Source organism: Oncorhynchus nerka, linkage group LG2 (assembly GCF_034236695.1).
Source record: "Oncorhynchus nerka isolate Pitt River linkage group LG2, Oner_Uvic_2.0, whole genome shotgun sequence".
In the NCBI taxonomy this organism is placed as follows: domain Eukaryota; kingdom Metazoa; phylum Chordata; class Actinopteri; order Salmoniformes; family Salmonidae; genus Oncorhynchus; species Oncorhynchus nerka.
The window spans coordinates 90,299,772-90,322,500 of record NC_088397.1 but is presented as its reverse complement, the minus strand read 5'-3'; the positions used below and the strand labels follow the sequence as shown (position 1 = coordinate 90,322,500).

At 43.6% G+C, this 22,729-nt stretch overlaps 1 protein-coding gene across 1 annotated transcript in view; it reads left to right on the top strand.

Annotated features, from left to right (window-relative positions):
• The window catches only part of grip2b (glutamate receptor interacting protein 2b), a 154,122-nt gene that overhangs the window by 40,833 nt on the left and 90,560 nt on the right, over window positions 1-22,729 (top strand). The window contains exons 10-12 of the mRNA XM_065021964.1: window positions 6,878-7,018; window positions 9,082-9,246; window positions 13,258-13,447. Of these exons, the coding sequence (XP_064878036.1) occupies window positions 6,878-7,018; window positions 9,082-9,246; window positions 13,258-13,447 (496 nt within the window). The remainder of the gene's footprint in view (window positions 1-6,877; window positions 7,019-9,081; window positions 9,247-13,257; window positions 13,448-22,729) is intronic.

The following is a 22,729-nucleotide window of genomic DNA, read 5'->3' as shown; positions in this document are numbered from 1 at the left end:
TGTGTGTGTGTGTGTGTGTGTGTGTGTGTGTGTGTGTGTGTGTGTGTGTGTGCGTGTGCGTGCGTGCGTGCGTGCGTGCGTGCGTGCGTGTGTGTCTGTATGTGTTTGTATGCGTGTGTGTTCCCAGAGAATCCTACAGTAGCTACCACTACCAGATGAGCTTACCCTGAGCTGCAGAGCAGAGCAGCAAGGCAGGATTAGCACTCACTGGATTGGCTGGTTTATAACCAAAATAAATAACACTCCTTTCCAAAGTTCTGTTTTCTCTTTGGCTTTCATGAGAGAGTTAAAACCTTGAGGATTCATATCTCCACTACTGTAGCAGCCGCTGTCACTACCGCTGTATCCTACTAGGGGAGAATGTACTGTGTGTGTGTGTGTGTGTGTGTGTGTGTGTGTGCGCGTGTGTGTGTGCGTGCGTGCGTGTGTGTGTGTGTGTGCACATGCATGTGTGTTTGCGTGTGTGCATGCTTTCTTGCGTAAGTGTGTTTGTGTGTATGTGTGTGTGCGTACATGTGTGTGTGCGTGTGTGTGTTTGCGTGTGTGTGTGTGACCTAATTTAGAGAAGCCATACTTAGAAAGGGAGAGAGGGAGAGAGGGAGAGAGGGAGAGAGGGAGAGAGGGAAAACATTCCATTGATTTCAACGCATCCTCTCCTAACGTTTTAAAGCTACTTATTTGTATCCTCCCTTGCTGTGACATCACTTCCCCCTACAGTATTACCCCATGATGCAGTGCCTTCGGAAAGATTTCAGGCCCCTTGAAACCAAGCCAAGAGGTCGAAGGAATTGTCCTTAGAGCTCCGAGAGACAGTGTGTCGAGGCATAGATCTGGGGAAGGGTACCTATAAAATTCTGCAGCATTGAAGGTCCCCAAGAACACAGTGGCCTCCATCATTCTTAAATGGAAGAAGTTTGGAACCACCAAGACTCTTCCTAGAGCTGGCCGCCAGGCCAAACTGAACAATCTTGGCAGAAGGGCCTTGGTCGGGGAGGTGACCAGAACCCGATGGTCACTCTGACCGAGCTCTAGAGTTCCTCTGTGGAGATGGGAGAACCTTCCAGAAGGACAACCATCTCTGCAGCAGGACAACCATCTCTGCAGGCCTTCAGTAAAAGGTACATGACAGCCCGCTTGGAGTTTGTCAAAAGGCACCTAAAGTCTGGAGAAACCTGGCACCATCCCTACGGTGAAGCATGGTGGTGGCAGCATCATGCTGTGGGGATGTTTTTCCAGAGGCAGGGACTGGGAGACTAGTGAGGATTGAGGCAAAGATGAATGGAGCAAAGTACAGAGAGATCCTTGATGAAAACCTGCTCCGGAGCGCTCAGGACCTCAGACTGGGGCAAAGGTTCACCTTCCAACAGGACAACACAGGAGTGGCTTCGGGACAAGTCTCTGACTGTCTTTGAGTGGCTCAGCCGGAGCCCGGACTTGAACCCGATCTAACATCTCTGAAGAGACCTGAAAATAGCTGTTCAGCAATGCTCCCCATCCAACCTGACAGAATTTGAGAGGATCTGCAGAGAAGAATGGGAGAAACTCCCCAAATACGGGTGTGCCAAGCTGGTAATGTCATACCCAAGAAGACTTGTAACTGTTGCCAAAAGTGCTTCAGTAAAGTTCTGAGTAAAGGGTTTGAAAATGTATGAACATGTGGTATTTCACATTTTTATTTGTAATAAATGTGCAAAAATGTCTAAAAACCTGTTTTCGCTTTGTAATTATGGGGTATTGTGATGTCATTATGGGGTATTGTGATGTCATTATGGGGTATTGTGATGTCATTATGGGGTACTGTGATGTCATTATGGGCTATTTTGATGTCATTATGGGGTATTTTGATGTCATTATGGGGTATTGTGATGTCATTATGGGGTATTGTGATGTCATTATGGGGTACTGTGATGTCATTATGGGGTATTGTGATGTCATTATGGGGTATTGTGATGTCATTATGGGGCACTGTGATGTCATTATGGGGTACTGTGATGTCATTATGGGTACTGTGATGTCATTATGGGGTATTGTGATGTCATTATGGGGTATTGTGATGTCATTATGGGGTACTGTGATGTCATTATGGGGTATTGCATGTAGATTTAACTGCGTACATTTTTTTTTTAGAATAAGGCTGTAATGTAACAAAATGTGGAAAAAGTCAAGGAGTCTGAATTCTTTCCGAATGTACTGTGCACCACAAGCTCAGTGATTGACATATCTGTTCCCTTACATATATGATTAATTGTCATGTTTTAATGTCTGATTAACAGCATCAACCCATTTAATCCCATTGGTTACAATAGTGAAGAAAAACAGACTCTAGAGAAAGTTAAACTTGTACTCATCAACAAACAAGTCATACATTACAGTGTTTAGTATGATTTGGAGAAGTTTCATATGATTTCACAAGCATAAATCTCTAAGGTGTACTTAAAAAAAACAAATACATTGTTGACAAGTTTTAAATATTTTATTTGTAAATATGTTTAAAGTGTCTAGTTTACATATGTGCCTACATTTTTGAATCTATAATGCTTGTGGTATATGAAAATATCTTAGCGGTCACATTTGTGACCCATGGCAAAATACACTTGTTATATACAGAATAAAACTACTCTATAGTATCAATACACTATGTTTTCTACAAGCATTTATAACTTGTAGTTTGTTTTAAAATGGGACTCTTATACTCCCTCCTCCCAGTGCCTATCTTGTAAATAAAGGCATTACATTGACATCAGGTGGCCTACTCACACAGTTGGCTAATGAGACAATGAATGAAGCCCTAAGAAACGCCAGCTCTATTGCATTGTACTGTCCCTGAGGTGTTTCTTCATCTCCTCACAACATTAATAATGCCAATGCTAAATCCCTCTTTAATAGACCTGTGAGGTCTGCTCCTGTCCTGTTACTGAGATAATGGCCTGCCTTAATACGAAGTGATTGGAAAATGAATTGTTATGTGGGAACAATGCCGGAGCTCACTATGACTAACTAATGCAGTCCCTGTCTGTCTGAAGACATAGGCACACTGGTAATTACAAGGAGGGAGAGAGAGAGAGGGGGAGAGAGAGGGGGAGAGAGAGGGAGAGGGAGAGAGAGAGAGAGAGAGAGAGGGGGAGAGGGGGGGAGGCGGAGAGAGGGGGAGAGAGGGGGAGTGAGGCTGAGAGAGGGGAGAGAGAGAGCGATAGAGGGCGGAGAGAGGGGGAGAGAGGAGGAGTGAGGCTGAGAGAGGGGGAGAGAGAGAGCGGCAGAGAGAGGGGGAGAGAGGAAGATGGGGCTTAGCCTCTCTTCATTTAATCTTTTATAAAGAACAGAGTAGCGCCCGAAAATCATGCCACACATTGGCTGTAGAGCCACAGCCACTGCCAGAGCCAGAGCCAGAGCCAACTCGGCTAAATACGACAATATTTTGATTAGTTGTAAACTGTCAACCACTGGACTGGAAACACTCAGCTCCAGTTCAGTCCAGGTGGGTCGGTGTTATTTCAGACTGGTTGAAGCAGTAAAATAGTTGTCACCTGATTAATAAAATAAAAACATCTATGTGTTTCTGTGCAGTGAAATAACTCTATACTACTAGACTACTACTAGACTACTACTAGACCATTACTATACCACTGGACTCCTACTAGACTACTACTAGACTACTACTAGACCACTATACTACGATACTACTCATATTATACTACTAGACAACGACTATACTACTATACTACTACTAGACCCCTACTATACCACTGGACTACTACTAGGCTACCACTATACTACTAGACTACTGCCAGACTACGACTATACTACTATACTACTACTAGACTATGACTGTACTACCATACCACTTCTATACCACTACTATACTCCTACTAGACTATGACTATACTACCATACCACTACTATACTACTACTATACCACTACTAGACTACCACTAGACTATGGCTATACTACTATACTACTACTAGACTATGACTATACTACCATACCACTACTATACTACTACTATACCACTACTAGACTACCACTAGAATTTGGCTATACTACTAGACTACTGCTAGACAACTACTAGACTACTACTAGACTACTACTAGACTACTACTATACTACTAGACTGCTAATAGACTACTACTATATTACCACTAGACTACTACTATACTACTGGACTACTACTAGACTACTACTATACTACTGGTCTACTACTAGACTACTACTATACTACTACTCGACTACTACTATACTACTACTAGACTACTACTATACTACTGGTCTACTACTAGACTATACTACTAGACTGCTACTATACTACTGGTCTACTACTAGACTATACTACTATACTACTAGACTGCTACTAGACTACTACTATACCACTACTAGACTACCACTAGACTATGGCTATACTACTAGACTACTGCTAGACTACTACTATATTACCACTAGACTACTACTATACTACTGGACTACTACTAGACTACTACTAGACGACTAATATACTACTGGTCTACTACTAGACTACTACTATACTACTACTCGACTACTACTATACTACTACTAGACTACTACTATACTACTGGTCTACTACTAGACTATACTACTAGACTGATACTAGACTACTACTATATTACCACTAGACTACTACTATACTACTGGACCACTACTAGACTACTACTAGACTACTACTATACTACTGGTCTACTACTAGATTATACTACTATACTACTAGACTGCTACTAGACTACTACTATATTACCACTAGACTACTACTATACTACTGGACTACTACTAGACTACTACTATACTACTACTAGACTATGGATATACTACTATACCACTATATTACTACTAGACTGCTACTATACTACTACTATACTACTACTATACTACTACCATGCTAGTGGACTACTACTATACTACTACTATACCACTAGACTACTACTAGAGTACTGCTATGCTACTACGATACTACTACTATACTGCCAGACTACTACTATGCTACTGCTATGCTACTAGACTACTACTATACTACTGCTATACTACTACTATACTACTGTTATACTACTGCTATACTACTACTATGCTACTACTATACTACTACTATACTGCTACTATACTACTACCATACTACTGGACTACTACTATACTACTACTATACCACTCGACTACTACTAGAGTACTGCTATGCTACTACTATACTACTACTATACTGCCAGACTACTACTATGCTACTGCTATGCTACTAGACTACTACTATACTACTGCTATACTACTACTATACTACTACTATACTACTACCATACTGCCAGACTACTACTTGACTATACCACTACTAGACTACCACTAGACTATGGCTATACTACTACTATACTACTGCTATACTACTATACTACTACTATACTGCCAGACTACGACTATGCTACTACTATGCTACTATACTACTACTATCCTACTACCATACTACTGGACTACTACTATACTACTACTATACCACTAGACTACTACTAGAGTACTGCTATGCTACTACTATACTACTACTATACTGCCAGACTACTACTATGCTACTGCTATGCTACTAGACTACTACTATACTACTGCGATACTACTACTATACCACTACTATACTACTACTATACTGTCAGCTGGCCACTACTATGCTACTACTATACTACTACTGTACTGCCAGACTACTACTAGAATATACCACTACTAGACTACCACTAGACTATGGCTATACTACTATATTACTGCTATACTACTACTATACTACTGCTATACTACTACTATACTTCCACCTGGCCACTACTATGCTACTAGACTATTTCTGTACTACTACTACACTACTACCATACTACTACTATACCACTGGACTACAACTATACTACTACTACACTACTATACCACGACTATACTACTACTACACTACTACCATACTACTACTATGTTACTACTATACCACTGGACTACAACTATACTACCACTATATTACTATACCACGACTATACTACTACTGTACTACTGCCATACAACTACTATACTACTATACTACTACTACTATACTTGGCTGATACTATACTACTACTATACTACTATACTACTGGACTATACTACTATATATACTGCCACTATACTACTACTTTGCTACTACTAGACTACTACTGTACTGCTACTATACTACTATCCTACTACTAGATTACTACTATACTGCTATACCCCTAGCCTACTACTGGACTACTACTAGACAACTACTACTACTTCTACTCAACTACTACTATATTACCACTATACTATTACTAGACTACTACTAGACTACTAGACTACTACTATACTACTGGAAAACTACTAGACTACTAGACTACTACTAGAGTACTTCTATTCTACTTCTAGACTACTACTAGACTGCTAGACTACTACTATACTACTGGACTACTACTAGACTACTAGACTACTACTAGACTACTACTATACTACTGCTATACTTCTAGACTGCTACTAGACTACTATACTATTACTATACTACTACTATACTACTACTATACTACTGGACTACTACTATGCTACTTCTAGACTACTAGACTACTACACAACTACCATACTACTACTATACTACTACTATACTTCTGGGAATCTACTATACTACCACTATACTACTACTATACTACTACTATACTTCTGGGAATCTACTATACTACCACTATACTACTACTAGACTGCTACTATACTTCTGGGAATCTACTATACTACCACTAGACTACTACTATACTACTACTATACTTCTGGGAATCTACTATACTACCACTATACTACTACTAGACTGCTACTTCTCTCCTCTCCTCCCACTTTTCTGTGTTTCACACTTCTCTCCTCTTCTTCCACTCTGTGTTTCAGTGAAGGTTCAGAAGAGTGACAACCCCCACTCGTGGGACCCCTGTGTGAACTACTGCCCCCCCCAGCACCCCTCCTCTCACTGTAAGACAAACACCTGGACCACCTCCTCCAACCCCTCCAGCACACAGGAATATTGCAAATGTAAGTATCGCCTCTGCTTCTGTTTCTACATCGTTCTGTGTCTGTGCTGTGTGTGCCATACCTTTGTTCTCACACTACCAGACATGTAGCTATACCCTGTGTCTGTGTCTGGTCTGTGTCTGGTCTGTGCTGTGTCTGTGTCTGTGTCTGTGTCTGGTCTGTGCTGTGTCTGGTCTGTGTCTGGTCTGTGCTGTGTCTGTGTCTGTGTCTGTGTCTGTGTCTGTGTCTGGTCTGTGCTGTGTCTGGTCTGTGTCTGGTCTGTGTCTGTGCTGTGCTGTGTCTGTGTCTGTGTCTTTGTCTTTGTCTGGTCTGTGTCTGTCTGGTCTGTGCTGTGTCTGTCTTAGTCCTAGTGTCCACCAAGAGTCCGTATCTATGATGACTTTAGTCTCTCTATCTCCCTACTGCCCTAGTGTCCACCAAGAGTCAGTATCTATGTGACTTTAGTCTCTCTATCTCCCTACTGCCCTAGTGTCCACCAAGAGCCAGTATCTATGTGACTTTAGTCTCTCCCTCACTCTACAGAATTGGTGTCCACCAAGAGTCCATATCTATGATGACTTTAGTCTTTCCCTCACTCTACAGAATTGGTGTCCACCAAGAGTCAGTATCTATGTGACTTTAGTCTTTCCCTCACTCTACAGAATTGGTGTCCACCAAGAGCCAGTATCTATGTGACTTTAGTCTCTCCCTCACTCTACAGAATTGGTGTCCACCAAGAGCCAGTATCTATGTGACTTTAGTCTCTCCCTCACTCTACAGAATTGGTGTCCACCAAGAGTCAGTATCTATGTGACTTTAGTCTTTCCCTCACTCTACAGAATTGGTGTCCACCAAGAGTCAGTATCTATGTGACTTTAGTCTTTCCCTCACTCTACAGAATTGGTGTCCACCAAGAGCCAGTATCTATGTGACTTTAGTCTCTCCCTCACTCTACAGAATTGGTGTCCACCAAGAGTCAGTATCTATGTGACTTTAGTCTTTCCCTCACTCTACAGAGCCATTGTGTTTAGTCTCACTCAAGAATTGTGTCCACCAAGAGTCAGTATCTATGTGACTTTAGTCTTTCCCTCACTCTACAGAATTGGTGTCCACAAGAGCCAATCTATGTGACTTTAGTCTCAGAATTGGTGTCCACCAAGAGTCAGTATCTATGTGACTTTAGTCTTTCCCTCACTCTACAGAATTGGTGTCCACCAGGAGTCAGTATCTATGATGACTTTAGTCTCTCCCTCACTGAATTAGTGTCCATCTGACTCTTTATCTCCCGCCGTAATATAATATAATATATCAAATATATTCATTCTGAATATGTACAGTATACCAATTAGCAGACACTTTTTTAAATGACTTCTCTCCTTCTCTCTCCTTAGTGACTCTTCTTTCCATCATCTCTCTCTCCCTCTGTTTTTCTCAATTCAATTCAGTTCAATTTGCTTTATTGGCATGACGTAACAATGTACATATTGCCAAAGCTTACTTTGGATGTTTACAATATGAAAATAATAAGAATCAAAATTGTCAACGGGACAACAGTAACAACAGTAACAACAGTAACAACAGTAACAACAATAACCAAAAACAAAGGGTCAAAATAACCATACATTGAACAATAACAATAAGTATACAGTAGAGGACATGTGCAGGTTGGTTGGTCTGTCAGACTCTGTCCCTCATCTTATGGCAGGCAGCAATGTAGTGCAGCTGCCAACCCACAGCTCTCTGCATCCTCCCCCAACAGTAGCCTATCAGAGAGGTCTTTCAAACCTTGAATAAGGGTTTCAAATTTGGGGAAATGACACTCTCTAATTGTTTTATATTTTGTACATTTTGTCAGGAAATGCAGCTCTGTCTCTGTTTCTCTGTCTCTGTCTCTCTCTCTCTCTCTCTCTCTCTCTCTCTCTCTCTCTCTCTCTGTCTACCTTTCACTCACTCACTCTCTCTTTCACTCTCTCTCTCTCTCTGTCTACCTTCCACTCACTCACTCTCTCTTTCGCTCTCTCTCTCTCTCTCTCTCTGTCTACCTTTCACTCACTCTCTCACTCTCTCTCTCTCTCTCTCTCCAGCCCTAGTGTCGACCAACTTCTCCCCCGGTTCCACCACCACCACCACATCAGGCCCTGGGTCGACCAGCCAGATCTCCAGTACCCTGCCCCGTACAGCTGTCCCCATGAGTCCACGCAACTCCATGATGAAGAGACGACAGAGGAAAAAAGAGCATAAGTGCTCATGTTCGTACTGTATGGTCTTCAAATCCCTCCCCCATTACAATACCCTATCCACTAGAGACAGTACTATGGTACAGGTGTAGGATCTTCATTTGATCAACTTTTTGTAGGTACACTTTAAAACTTGTAGTGTATTTGAGGTTGAAAAAGGCTTCTGAAGTTTGTATTTTCACATTTAAAAGTTAATATTAACTCATATCCAAATACTGAGGTTGACTCGTCAACCGGCGGCAGCGTAGCCTAGTGGTTAGAGCGTTGGACTAGTAACCGGAAGGTTGCGAGTTCAAACCCCCGAGCTGACAAGGTCGTTCTGTCGTTCTGCCCCTGAACAGGCAGTAAATGTTCCCAGGCCGTCATTGAAAATAAGAATGTGTTCTTAACTGACTTGCCTGGTTAAATAAAGGTAAAAAAAAAAAAAAAAAAATAAAAAAAAATAAAAAAAAAAAAATATTTGTTGCCAAAGCATAAATTGGAGAAAAAATCTACTTGAAAAAAAAACACTATTTCACTTCACATTGTAAGTAATTATAGATTAATATTTCATAGATATCTGGAAAACACTGGGCAGTGTTTAAAGAAAAATGTATCAAACCTTGCAGGATTATTTTCCTGCCGTAGCAAACTGGCTCAAGTTAAGATCCTACATCTGTAGTTTGGAGGATATCATACTGCTCAGTGTGCTGTTATTTCCACCATTTTTATTTAGTTGATGTAATCATGCTGGTTCTGTTTTCCATAGTTTAATACTATGCGGGTGTTGTGTTTGTCTTTGCTCTGTGTTACGGTTTTCTTCCGTCGAAGGAGAGTCGGACCAAAATGCAGCGTGGTTAGTTCGATACATCTTTAATGAAGAAAAAAACACGAACAATACAAAAACAACAAACGGAATGTGAACACCTATACAGCCTATCTGGTGACAACTAACACAGAGACAGGAACAATCACCCACGAAACACTCAAAGAATATGGCTGCCTAAATATGGTTCCCAATCAGAGACAACGAAAATCACCTGCCTCTGATTAAGAACCGCCTCAGGCAACCATAGACTTTCCTAGACAACCCTACTCAGCCACAATCCCAATACCTACTAAAACCCCAATACAAAAACACACCACAAAATAAACCCATGTCACACCCTGGCCTGACCAAATAAATAAAGAAAACACAAAATACTAAGACCAAGGCGTGACACTCTGGTGATTCTATTTAATCCATATTTGATTTACTCTTGATATGCCCAACCCTCATCCTGGGAGCTACCCTCTCACAGGATTTTCTGCAAATGTTTTGCTAGTGACCTTACCAGGACCCTTCATTAGCTGAATCAGGTGTTTTACTGCAGGGTTGAAACAACACCCTGCACACCTAGTTGCTTTCCAGGAGTAGAGATGGTCACTCCTGATAGGGTAGATAGTATGTTTTCTGTCTGAAATCTCTCTCTCTCTCAATTCGCTTTATTGACATGACGTAACAATGTAGATATTGCCAAAGTGTCACGTTCGTCGTATACATAATGAGCGGACCAAGGCGCAGCGTGAGTAGAGTTACACATATTTATTAAAGTGAGCCATCAAAAAAAAAGAAAAAAAAAAAAAACTTGCAGTTCATAGCGCACATAGGCATAGGCACTACACCACAGGCACTACACCACAGGCACTACACCATAGGCACTACACCATAGGCACTACACCATAGGCACTACACCATAGGCACTACACCATAGGCACTACACCATAGGCACTACACCATAGGCACTACACCATAGGCACTACACCATAGGCACTACACCATAGGCACTACACCATAGGCACTACACCATAGGCACTACACCATAGGCACTACACCATAGGCACTACACCATAGGCACTACACCACAGGCACTAAACAATATCCCACAACGCAGGAGGGAAAAGGACCCCACTAAGTATCATCCCCAATTAGAGGCAACGATCATCAGCTGCCTCCAATTGGGAACCATATTCACACCAACATAGAAATTCAAGAGTAGAACACCCCCTAGTCACGCTGTGACCTACTGCTCTACTCTGACCTACTGCTCTCTATGGTCAGGGCGTGACACCAAGCTTACTTTGGATATTTACAATATGAAAATAATAAGAATCAAAATTGTCAACGGGACAACAGTAACAACAGTAACAACAGTAACAACAGTAACAACAAAAACAAAGGATCAAAATAACCATACATTGAACAATAACAATAAGTATACAGTAGAGGACATGTGCAGGTTGATTGGTCTGTCAGACACTGTCCCTCATCTTATGGCAGGCAGCAAGGTAGTGAGCTGCCAACCCACAGCTCTCTGCGTCCTCCCCCAACAGTAGCCTATTCTTATCAGAGAGGTCTTTGAAATCTTGAACAAGGGTTTCTTCAAATTTGGGGAAACGACACCCTCTAATTGTTTTATATTTTTTACATTTTGTCAGGAAATACAGCTCCATCTCAGGTTCTGCTGTGGTGCAGTGGTTGCACAGCCTTTCCTCTACAGGGAGCCAGGTTTTCCTGTGTCTACCCTTCTCAATGACAAGACTGTGCTCACTGAGCCTGTATTTTGTCAAGGTTTTTCTAAGGTTTTGATCAGTAACCATGGTCAAATAGTTAGCCACGGTGTACTGTCGATTTAGGGCCAGATAGCACTGCATTTTGCTTTGTGTTTGTGCTTGTGCTTCCCAATAAGCAGTGTAGTTTTGTTTTGACTGTGTTGTAATTTGGTTTATTCTGATTGATTGGATGTTCTGGTCTTGAGGCTTCAATGTGTTAGTAGAACAAGTTTGTGAACTCAGCACCAGGACCAGCTGGATGAGGGGACTGAGGCTTCAGTGTGTTAGTAGAACAAGTTTGTGAACTCAGCCCCAGGACCAGCTGGATGAGGGGACTCTTTTCTTTGCTCAGCTCTTGGCATTGCAGGGCTTGGTAATGATATGAGAGGGGCTCACTGTATTTTAGATGTTTCCAAAACTTAATTGCTCTTTTTTGAGATTTTATTATTAGTGGATATTGGCCTAATTCTGCCCTGCATGCATTGTTTGTAGTTTTCCTCTGGACATGTAGGAGAATCTTACAGAACTCTGCATGCAGGATTTCAATGGGGTGTTTGTCCCATTTGATTAAATCTTGTTTTGCAAGTGGACCCCACACCTCGCTGCCATAAAGTGCAATTGGTTCAATGACACATTCAATTAGTTTTAGCCAAATTGGAATAGTTATTAAATTGGAATTTGTTTTTTAATGGTGTAGAATGCCATCTCTCTCTCTCTCTCTCTCTCTCTCTCTCACTCTCACTCTCTCTCTCTCTCGCTCTCCCCCTCTCTCCCTCTCTCTCTCTCTCTCTCTCTCTCTTCCCCTCTCTCTCTCTCTCTCTCTCTCTCTCTCTCTCTCTCTCTCTCTCTCTCTCTCTCTCTCTCGCTCTCCCCTCTCTCCCCCTCTCTCTCTCTCTCTCTTCCCCTCTCTCTCTCTCTCTCTCTCTCTCTCTCTCTCCCTCTCTCTCTCTCTCTCTCTCTCTCTCTCTCTCTCTCTCTCTCTCCCTCTCTCTCTCTCTTCCTCCTCTTTCTCTCTCTCTCCCTCTCTCTCTCTCTCTTTCTCCCTCTCTCTCTCTCTTCCCCTCTCTCTCTCTCTCTCTCTCTCTCACTCTCACTCTCACTCTCACTCTCTCTCTCGCTCTCCCCCTCTCCCTCTCTCTCTCTCTTCCCCTCTCTCTCTCTCTCTCTCTCTCTCTCTCTCTCTCTCTCACTCTCTCTCTCTCTCTCTCTCTCTCTCTCGCTCTCCCCCTCTCTCTCTCTCTCTCTCTCTCTCTCTCTTCCCCTCTCTCTCTCTCTCTCTCTCTCTTCCCTCTCTCTCTCTCTCTCTCTCTCTCTCTCTCTCTCTCTCTCTCTCTCCCTCTCTCTCTCCCTCTCTCCCTCTCTCTCTCTCTTCCTCTCTCTCTCTCTTCCTCTCTCTTTCTCTCTCTCTCCCTCTCTCTCTCTCTCTTTCTCCCTCTCTCTCTCTCTCTCCAGCTGTGTCACTGGCATCCAGCACAGTGGGTCCTGGTGGTCAGATCGTCCACACAGAGAGCAGTGAGATCACCCTGAGAGGAGACCCTCTAAACGGCTTTGGGGTCCAGCTACAGGGAGGCATCTTTGCTACAGAGACCCTCTCTGCTCCGCCGCTCATACGTTTCATAGAGCCGGACAGCTCGGCAGAGAGGTACGTACGCACACTCCTGAAAACTGAAGCTTGTGATTGTGATGTGGAGAGAGGGATCTAGAGATGGATCAGACAGGCTCCAGACAGTGTCGCAGTAACACAGAGACCCTGCTACTTCAGACCGTGATTCCTGTCGTCATGAATCAGGCCAACAGACAGCCTGGAGTAATATGTAGTAAGTGTGTTATGGCCTTTCGGCCAGGCTGTTATTTGTCAATTATAGACTGGGTGGTCGAGCCCTGACTGCTGATTGGCTGAAAGCCATGTATACCACGGGTATGACAAAGCATTTATTTTCACTCTTCTGATTACATTGGGAAACCGTTTCTATTAGCAACAAGGCACCTCGGGGGTTTGTGGTATATTGCCAATATACCACAGCTAAGGGCTGTGTCCAGGCACTCCATGTTGTGTCGTGCTCAAGAACAGCCCTAAGCCATGGTATATTGGCCATATACCACACCCTCTCGGGCCTTATTGCTTAATTAGAACAGGTTCTCGATTCACTTGTCTGGTGAAGGAATAGGTAGGTGAATAAGTGATAAATTACTTTAAACCTAATCACCCCTTGGTGTTTTCTACTACCACCCCCACTACTAATACTACTACTACTATGTTACAGATGTAGAATCTTAATTTGATCACCCTGTTGTAGAGTATTTGAGGTTTAAGGTTTCCCTTACAAAAAATGTATCAAGCCCTTCAAAAATGACCATTAATTATAATCAACATAATAATTAAAATGTCCTATTGCTGCAGGATTTACTTTCCTGCTGCAGGATTTACTTTCCTGCTGTAGAAAAATGGCTCAAATTAAGGTCCTACATCTGTAGTGAATTGAAGTACACTGTTTGGATCAATGGAGGCTGGTGGGAGGAGCTATGGAATTAATGGAACGGAGTCCAACATGTGGTTTCCATATGTTTGATGTGTTTCATACCGTTCCATTAATTCCATTCCATACATTACAATGAGCCCATCCTCCTATAGCTCCTCCCACCAGCCTCCACTGATTCAGACCCATCTGTGTAGTGTTTTACTGATGTTATATTAAGACTGTATAAGTTGTTGTTGGTTTTAAAGTGGGACCCAACATGGCTTTCATGTTGGCTACAGAGATTCAGGACCTTTGTGTCTCCGCTGTCTGCAGAAAGGAAACAAAACTATTTTATATCATGAAGAATTTCCTGTTTTTTTGTTTTTACTAATTTTGAACTCTGCCTTGTCTCCAGGGTAATCCTACTTCACTACGGGATAATTGGACTATTCTTAACTAAAGAGTGAGAGAGAGAGGGAGAGAGAGAGAGATACTGTATATATATATATATCGAGAGAGAGAGAGAGAGAGAGAGAGCAAGAGAGAAAGTTCCCTTTTGTGTTTTTGCTTTGATCTGAGCACAGGGAATTGTGTTGACGTCTGTTTGTTTACCCATAATCCTCCTTGTCGCCAGCGCTGTTTCACAACGACAGAGGCCTCCGCTGGTAGAAAATCGTCTTTTTTGCTGTTCTCACTCCACCTGGAGAAATACTTCTTATGTCTCAGGAACCACATTAATAATATGTTAACACTATAACAACATTGAGAAATCTTCTGAGATTGACAGACAGTAATGCTGCAAGAAGGTTGACCTGGAACGCAACCATTGGCACAAGACAGGGGGGTAAATAGATAGATCCTCCTTCTAGACGACAGATAAAGTTTTCAACTGTCATACGAACGAACGCACGCGCACACACACACACACACACACACACATACACACACACACACACATACACACACACACACACACACACACACACACACACACACACACACACACACACACACACACACACACACACACACACACACACACACACACACACACACACACACACACACGTCTCTGACAGAGAGTTACAGCAACCTGGGGAGTCTCTCTCCACATTCGTGTATCTTCTTTCTTGTTTCTCTCTCTCTCCTTATTTCTCATTCTCTCTCTTTCTCCTCTCTCTCTCTTCTTGATGATTCTGGGTTACTTGAAACGGACGAGTTGTATTGAAAACAACACTTTAAAGATGTCTGCTGGCCTATCAGGAAGGCTTGAAATGAAAGAGACGGTGTGTTTCTTTCAACTTAAAAGGAAATCATCATGGCCGTTGTCAAACTGGATGAGTGCTAATATTACTTGGGTATCTGGGTCAAGACTCGGCGGGGCTCAGACTGGAGAATTCTCTCTCGTTGCTTATCAGTTAGACGATTTAAAGATTGGGGTTAGGGGGTTCGGGGGGCCTCAGACTGGAGAATTCTCTCTCGTTGCTTATCAGTTAGACGATTTAAAGATTGGGGTTAGGGGTTCGGGGGGCTCAGACTGGAGAATTCTCTCTCGTTGCTTATCAGTTAGACGATTTAAAGATTGGGGTTAGGGGGTTTGGGGGGGGGCTCAGACTGGAGAATTATCTCTCATTGCTTATCAGTTAGACGATTTAAAGATTGGGGTTAGGGGGGTTCGGGGGGGTGGGGCTCAGACTGGAGAATTCTCTCTCATTGCTTATCAGTTAAGACGATTTAAAGATTGGGGTTCGGGGGGGTGGGCTCAGACTGGAGAATTCTCTCTCATTGCTTATCAGTTAGACGATTTAAAGATTGGGGTTCGGGGGGTTCAGGGGGGAGGACTGGAGAACTTCAAACATATTTTGTGTAGAAACATGTCTAAATCTTGTTGTCTTGACAGTAAATGAGAGAACTCATTAGCATGTCTGTCTTTCTCTCTCCCTCTCTGTCTAACTATGTACTCAACTCATTAGAGTGTATTAGATGAGTTAACCCAACTCATTACAGTGTATTAGATGAGTTAACTCAACTCATTAGAGTGTATTAGATGAGTTAACTCAACTCATTAGAGTGTATTAGATGAGTTAACCCAATGCATTACAGTGTATTAGATGAGTTAACTCAACTCATTAGAGTGTATTAGATGAGTTAACCCAATGCATTACAGTGTATTAGATGAGTTAACCCAACTCATTACAGTGTATTAGATGAGTTAACTCAACTCATTAGAGTGTATTAGATGAGTTAACTCAACTCATTAGAGTGTATTAGATGAGTTAACCCAATGCATTACAGTGTATTAGATGAGTTAACTCAACTCATTAGAGTGTATTAATTTGAGCCAGTTTCTTACAGCAGGAATATAATCCTGCAGCAAAAGCAAATGTGAGTTATCATGTAAATCATAATGAATGGACATGTTTTGGGGGGTTGAAAATCAAGTCTGAAAATTCAAAGTGGAAATTATTTACTTTAAACGCCTTTTTAAACCTCGAATGCACTACAATTCAGGAAAGTTCTCCTGCAACAGAGTGATCAAATTAAAGATCCTACACTTTTTGGGGGGACTTCATAGGAGATTTTGAAAAGGTGTTTGATAAAGTATGATTAGAATGTATATATAAATGCCTGGGTGACTTTAATTTAGTTGAATATCTAATACAATGGGTTAAAGTTATGTACAGCAACCCCAGATGTAAAATAGTAACCAATGGTTACTTCTCAGAATGTATAGAGCTTTTAAGAGGAGTAAAACAAGGCTGTCCGTTGTCTCCATATCTATTTATTATGGACATTGAAATGCTAGCTATTAAAATGAGATCCAACAAGAACATCAAGGGGTTTGAAATCCAGGGGATAAAAACAAACAATGTATGCCGATGACTCCAGTTTTTTCTTAAATCTGCAATCTGGATCCCTGCACAGTCCCATTGAAGATATTAGTCCCTTTTCTAGCCTCTCTGGATTAAAACCTAATTATGACAAGTGTACCATATTACGTATTGGATCGTTAAAAAAATACAGTGTTTACACTACCTTGTAGTTTACTAATAAAATGGGCAGATGGTGAAGTAGGCATACTTGGTATTCACATCTCAAAAAATATAAATGAATTCACCACAATTCATTTCAATAGAAAGTTAGCAAAAATAGATAAGACAAAAATAAGATAAGATTCTGTAACCATGGACAGGTAAATACTTGTCTATTTATGGAAAAACTCTTTGGTCTTATCACAGCCTGCTCAATCCAAATTTACAACCAACTGATTGCAGAATTACCACAAAAATGGAGGAGGAAAGTAGAAAAGGGAGAAGGTAGGGAACTTGTTTGCCTGCCATATATTAAAGATATAAATTGGCTGAAAGGAACTGGCATAAATAGAAAAAGAAATTGACATAAATGTTGACAGCTGCGCCATAGGGGTGGCAAAATAAATGGGAGGAGATTTTTGATGTACCAATTCCATGACATATGGTTTATGAACTGGTACAAAAAACTACACTTACATTTACATTTACATTTAAGTCATTTAGCAGACGCTCTTATCCAGAGCGACTTACAAATTGGTGCGTTAACCTTATGACATCCAGTGGAACAGCCACTTTATCTAAATCTAAATCTTTTAAGGGGGGGGGGGGTGAGAAGGATTACTTTATCCTATCCTAGGTATTCCTTAAAGAGGTGGGGTTTCAGGTGTCTCCGGAAGGTGGTGATTGACTCCGCTGTCCTGGCGTCATGAGGGAGTTTGTTCCACCATTGGGGGGCCAGAGCAGCGAACAGTTTTGACTGGGCTGAGCGGGAACTGTACTTCCTCAGTGGTAGGGAGGCGAGCAGGCCAGAGGTGGATGAACGCAGTGCCCTTGTTTGGGTGTAGGGCCTGATCAGAGCCTGGAGGTACTGAGGTGCCGTTCCCCTCACAGCTCCGTAGGCAAGCACCATGGTCTTGTAGCGGATGCGAGCTTCAACTGGAAGCCAGTGGAGGGAGCGGAGGAGTGGGGTGACGTGAGAGAACTTGGGAAGGTTGAACACCAGACGGGCTGCAGCGTTCTGGATGAGTTGTAGGGGTTTAATGGCACAGGCAGGGAGCCCAGCCAACAGCGAGTTGCAGTAATCCAGACGGGAGATGACAAGTGCCTGGATTAGGACCTGCGCCGCTTCCTGTGTGAGGCAGGGTCGTACTCTGCGGATGTTGTAGAGCAGGGGTGTCAAACTAATCACGCCAAGGTTCTTAGCGCTCTGGGAGGAGGACACAATGGAGTTGTCAACCGTGATGGCCAGATCATGGAACGGCAGTCCTAGGAAGAGATGTCAAGCTTGGGTGGTGATCCGTCACCATTAAAATTAAAATTATACCATACTCTGCTACACTGCTCCACGAAATTGAAAATTTATGGAGTTGTATGAACAGTAGAATTCCATCACACAACTTTTGTTTTGAAGCTGCTGACTAACATTAAAGTGCACATTTTTTAAATCACCACAGTAAGGATTCATCTTCACAGAGCTGTATTCTTTCAATGCAAACAGTATCTAAGGCAGCATTTTAAAGGTGTTAGTCTAGTCTGGACTTGTATTTGTTCCTGAAACTTGGCATCTTTTGGCCTGTACAAGTGCATCAACACCAGGTGTCATGTCCTGACTAGCTGTCACTTTCAGAATGTCATTTAAGTGCTTGTTTGTGAGCCTTGAACGCATTTTTTCCTCGAATAAATATGGCCAGTTGGGCCACGTCTGTGATGTCAGTGCTCTCGTCAATTGCCACGGAAAATGCAATAAATGACTTGACTCTCTGTTTCAATTGACTGTCTAAATCTGCCGATAGTTCCGAAATCCTCTCTGCTATAGTATTCCTCGTCAAGCTAATATTGGCAAAAGCTTGTCGCTTCTCGGGACATACAAGTTCAGCCGCCTTCATCATGCATCGTTTAACAAAGTCACCGTCGGAATACGGCTTCGATGCTAATGCTATTTCGCTAGCAATTAGGTAGCTGGCTTTTACCGCTGCTTCACTGACTTCTCGGCTCTGGATGAAAGTTGACTGCTGTTTCCTCAGACCCGCCAGCAATTCGTTAATCTTATCTCTTCTCAGTTGTCCTTGCAAGCCGTCATATTTTTCGCTGTGATGAGTCTCGTAGTGGCGTCGAATATTATATTCCTTCAATACCGAAACTTGTTGCAAACACACCAAGCACGAAGGTTTTCCGTGCATCTCTGTAAATAAATAGGACGTGGTCCATTTTTCTTTGAAAATTCTACACTCCTTATCTACTTTTCTCCGTTTGGATAACGACATTTTGGCTAATGAGGGTGTAGCGGAGAGGTAGAGACCAAGGTATTAACAACGTCGTAACAAGCAGCAGATGGCGCATTGATACCGTCTGCTGTTTTCAGTCTGTCTCAGTGATGCGGCTTGTCTTCTACTCTGATGGAAAGAGTGCGCCCCTTAGCGGATAATCCATGAATTGCAGCGAATTAAAAATATTAATTCCATGTCTTTTATGCATTTTTTCCACTTTCAAATTATCCTGCGGGCCTGATCGAACCTCCTTGGGGGCCGGTTCCGGCCCGCGGGCCGTATGTTTGACACCCCTGTTGTAGAGCATGAACCTACAGGAACGGGCCACCGCTTTGATGTTAGTTGAGAACGACAGGGTGTTGTCCAGGATCACGCCAAGGTTCTTAGCGCTCTGGGAGGAGGACACAATGGAGTTGTCAACCGTGATGGCGAGATCATGGAACGGGCAGTCCTTCCCCGGGAGGAAGAGCAGCTCCGTCTTGCCGAGGTTCAGCTTGAGGTGGTGATCCGTCATCCACACTGATATGTCTGCCAGACATGCAGAGATGCGATTCGCCACCTGGTCATCAGAAGGGGGAAAGGAGAAGATTAATTGTGTGTCGTCTGCATAGCAATGATAGGAGAGACCATGTGAGGTTATGACAGAGCCAAGTGACTTGGTGTATAGCGAGAATAGGAGAGGGCCTAGAACAGAGCCCTGGGGGACGCCAGTGGTGAGAGCGCGTGGTGAGGAGACAGATTCTCGCCACGCCACCTGGTAGGAGCGACCTGTCAGGTAGGACGCAATCCAAGCGTGGGCCGCGCCGGAGATGCCCAACTCGGAGAGGGTGGAGAGGAGGATCTGATGGTTCACAGTATCGAAGGCAGCCGATAGGTCTAGAAGGATGAGAGCAGAGGAGAGAGAGTTAGCTTTAGCAGTGCGGAGCGCCTCCGTGATACAGAGAAGAGCAGTCTCAGTTGAATGACTAGTCTTGAAACCTGACTGATTTGGATCAAGAAGGTCATTCTGAGAGAGATAGCGGGAGAGCTGGCCAAGGACGGCACGTTCAAGAGTTTTGGAGAGAAAAGAAAGAAGGGATACTGGTCTGTAGTTGTTGACATCGGAGGGATCGAGTGTAGGTTTTTTCAGAAGGGGTGCAACTCTCGCTCTCTTGAAGACGGAAGGGACGTAGCCAGCGGTCAGGGATGAGTTGATGAGCGAGGTGAGGTAAGGGAGAAGGTCTCCGGAAATGGCCTGGAGAAGAGAGGAGGGATAGGGTCAAGCGGGCAGGTTGTTGGGCGGCCGGCCGTCACAAGACGCGAGATTTCATCAGGAGAGAGGGGAGAAAGAGGTCAGAGCACAGGGTAGGGCAGTGTGAGCAGAACCAGCGGTGTCGTTTGACTTAGCAAACGAGGATCGGATGTCGTCGACCTTCTTTTCAAAATTGTTGACGAAGTCATCTGCAGAGAGGGAGGAGGGGGAGGAGGATTCAGGAGGGAGGAGAAGGTGGCAAAGAGCTTCCTAGGGTTAGAGGCAGATGCTTGGAATTTAGAGTGGTAGAAAGTGGCTTTAGCAGCAGAGACAGAAGAGGAAAATGTAGAGAGGAAGGAGTGAAAGGATGCCAGGTCCGCAGGGAGGCGAGTTTTCCTCCATTTCCGCTCGGCTGCCCGGAGCCCTGTTCTGTGAGCTCGCAATGAGTCGTCGAGCCACGGAGCGGGAGGGGAGGACCGAGCCGGCCTGGAGGATAGGGGACATAGAGAGTCAAAGGATGCAGAAAGGGAGGAGAGGAGGGTTGAGGAGGCAGAATCAGGAGATAGGTTGGAGAAGGTTTGAGCAGAGGGAAGAGATGATAGGATGGAAGAGGAGAGAGTAGCGGGGAGAGAGAGCGAAGGTTGGGACGGCGCGATACCATCCGAGTAGGGGCAGTGTGGGACGTGTTGGATGAGAGCGAGAGGGAAAAGGATACAAGGTAGTGGTCGGAGACTTGGAGGGAGTTGCAATGAGGTTAGTGGAAGAACAGCATCTAGTAAAGATGAGGTCGAGCGTATTGCCTGCCTTGTGAGTAGGGGGGAAGGTGAGAGGGTGAGGTCAAAAGAGGAGAGGAGTGGAAAGAAGGAGGCAGAGAGGAATGAGTCAAAGGTAGACGTGGGGAGGTTAAAGTCGCCCAGAACTGTGAGAGGTGAGCCGTCCTCAGGAAAGGAGCTTATCAAGGCATCAAGCTCATTGATGAACTCTCCGAGGGAACCTGGAGGGCGATAAATGATAAGGATGTTAAGCTTGAAAGGGCTGGTAACTGTGACAGCATGGAATTCAAAGGAGGCGATAGACAGATGGGTAAGGGGAGAAAGAGAGAATGACCACTTGGGAGAGATGAGGATCCCGGTGCCACCACCCCGCTGACCAGAAGCTCTCGGGGTGTGCGAGAACACGTGGGCGGACGAAGAGAGAGCAGTAGGAGTAGCAGTGTTATCTGTGGTGATCCATGTTTCCGTCAGTGCCAAGAAGTCGAGGGACTGGAGGGAGGCATAGGCTGAGATGAACTCTGCCTTGTTGGCCGCAGATCGGCAGTTCCAGAGGCTACCGGAGACCTGGAACTCCACGTGGGTCGTGCGCGCTGGGACCACCAGATTAGGGTGGCCGCGGCCACGCGGTGTGGAGCGTTTGTATGGTCTGTGCAGAGAGGAGAGAACAGGGATAGACAGACACATAGTTGACAGGCTACAGACGAGGCTACGCTAATGCAAAGGAGATTGGAATGACAAGTGGACTACACGTCTCGAATGTTCAGAAAGTTAAGCTTACGTAGCAAGAATCTTATTGACTAAAATGATTAAAATGATACAGTACTGCTGAAGTAGGCTAGCTGGCAGTGGCTGCGTTGTTGACTTTGTAGGCTAGCTGGCAGTGGCTGCGTTGTTGACACTACACTAATCAAGTCGTTCCGTTGAGTGTGATAGTTTCTACAGTGCTGCTATTCGGGGCTAGCTGGCTAGCTAGCAGTGTTGATTACGTTACGTTGCGTTAAAAGAACGACAATAGCTGGCTAGCTAACCTAGAAAATCGCTCTAGACTACACAATTATCTTTGATACAAAGACGGCTATGTAGCTAGCTATGTAGCTAGCTACGATCAAACAAATCAAACCGTTGTACTGTAATGAAATGAAATGAAAATGTGATACTACCT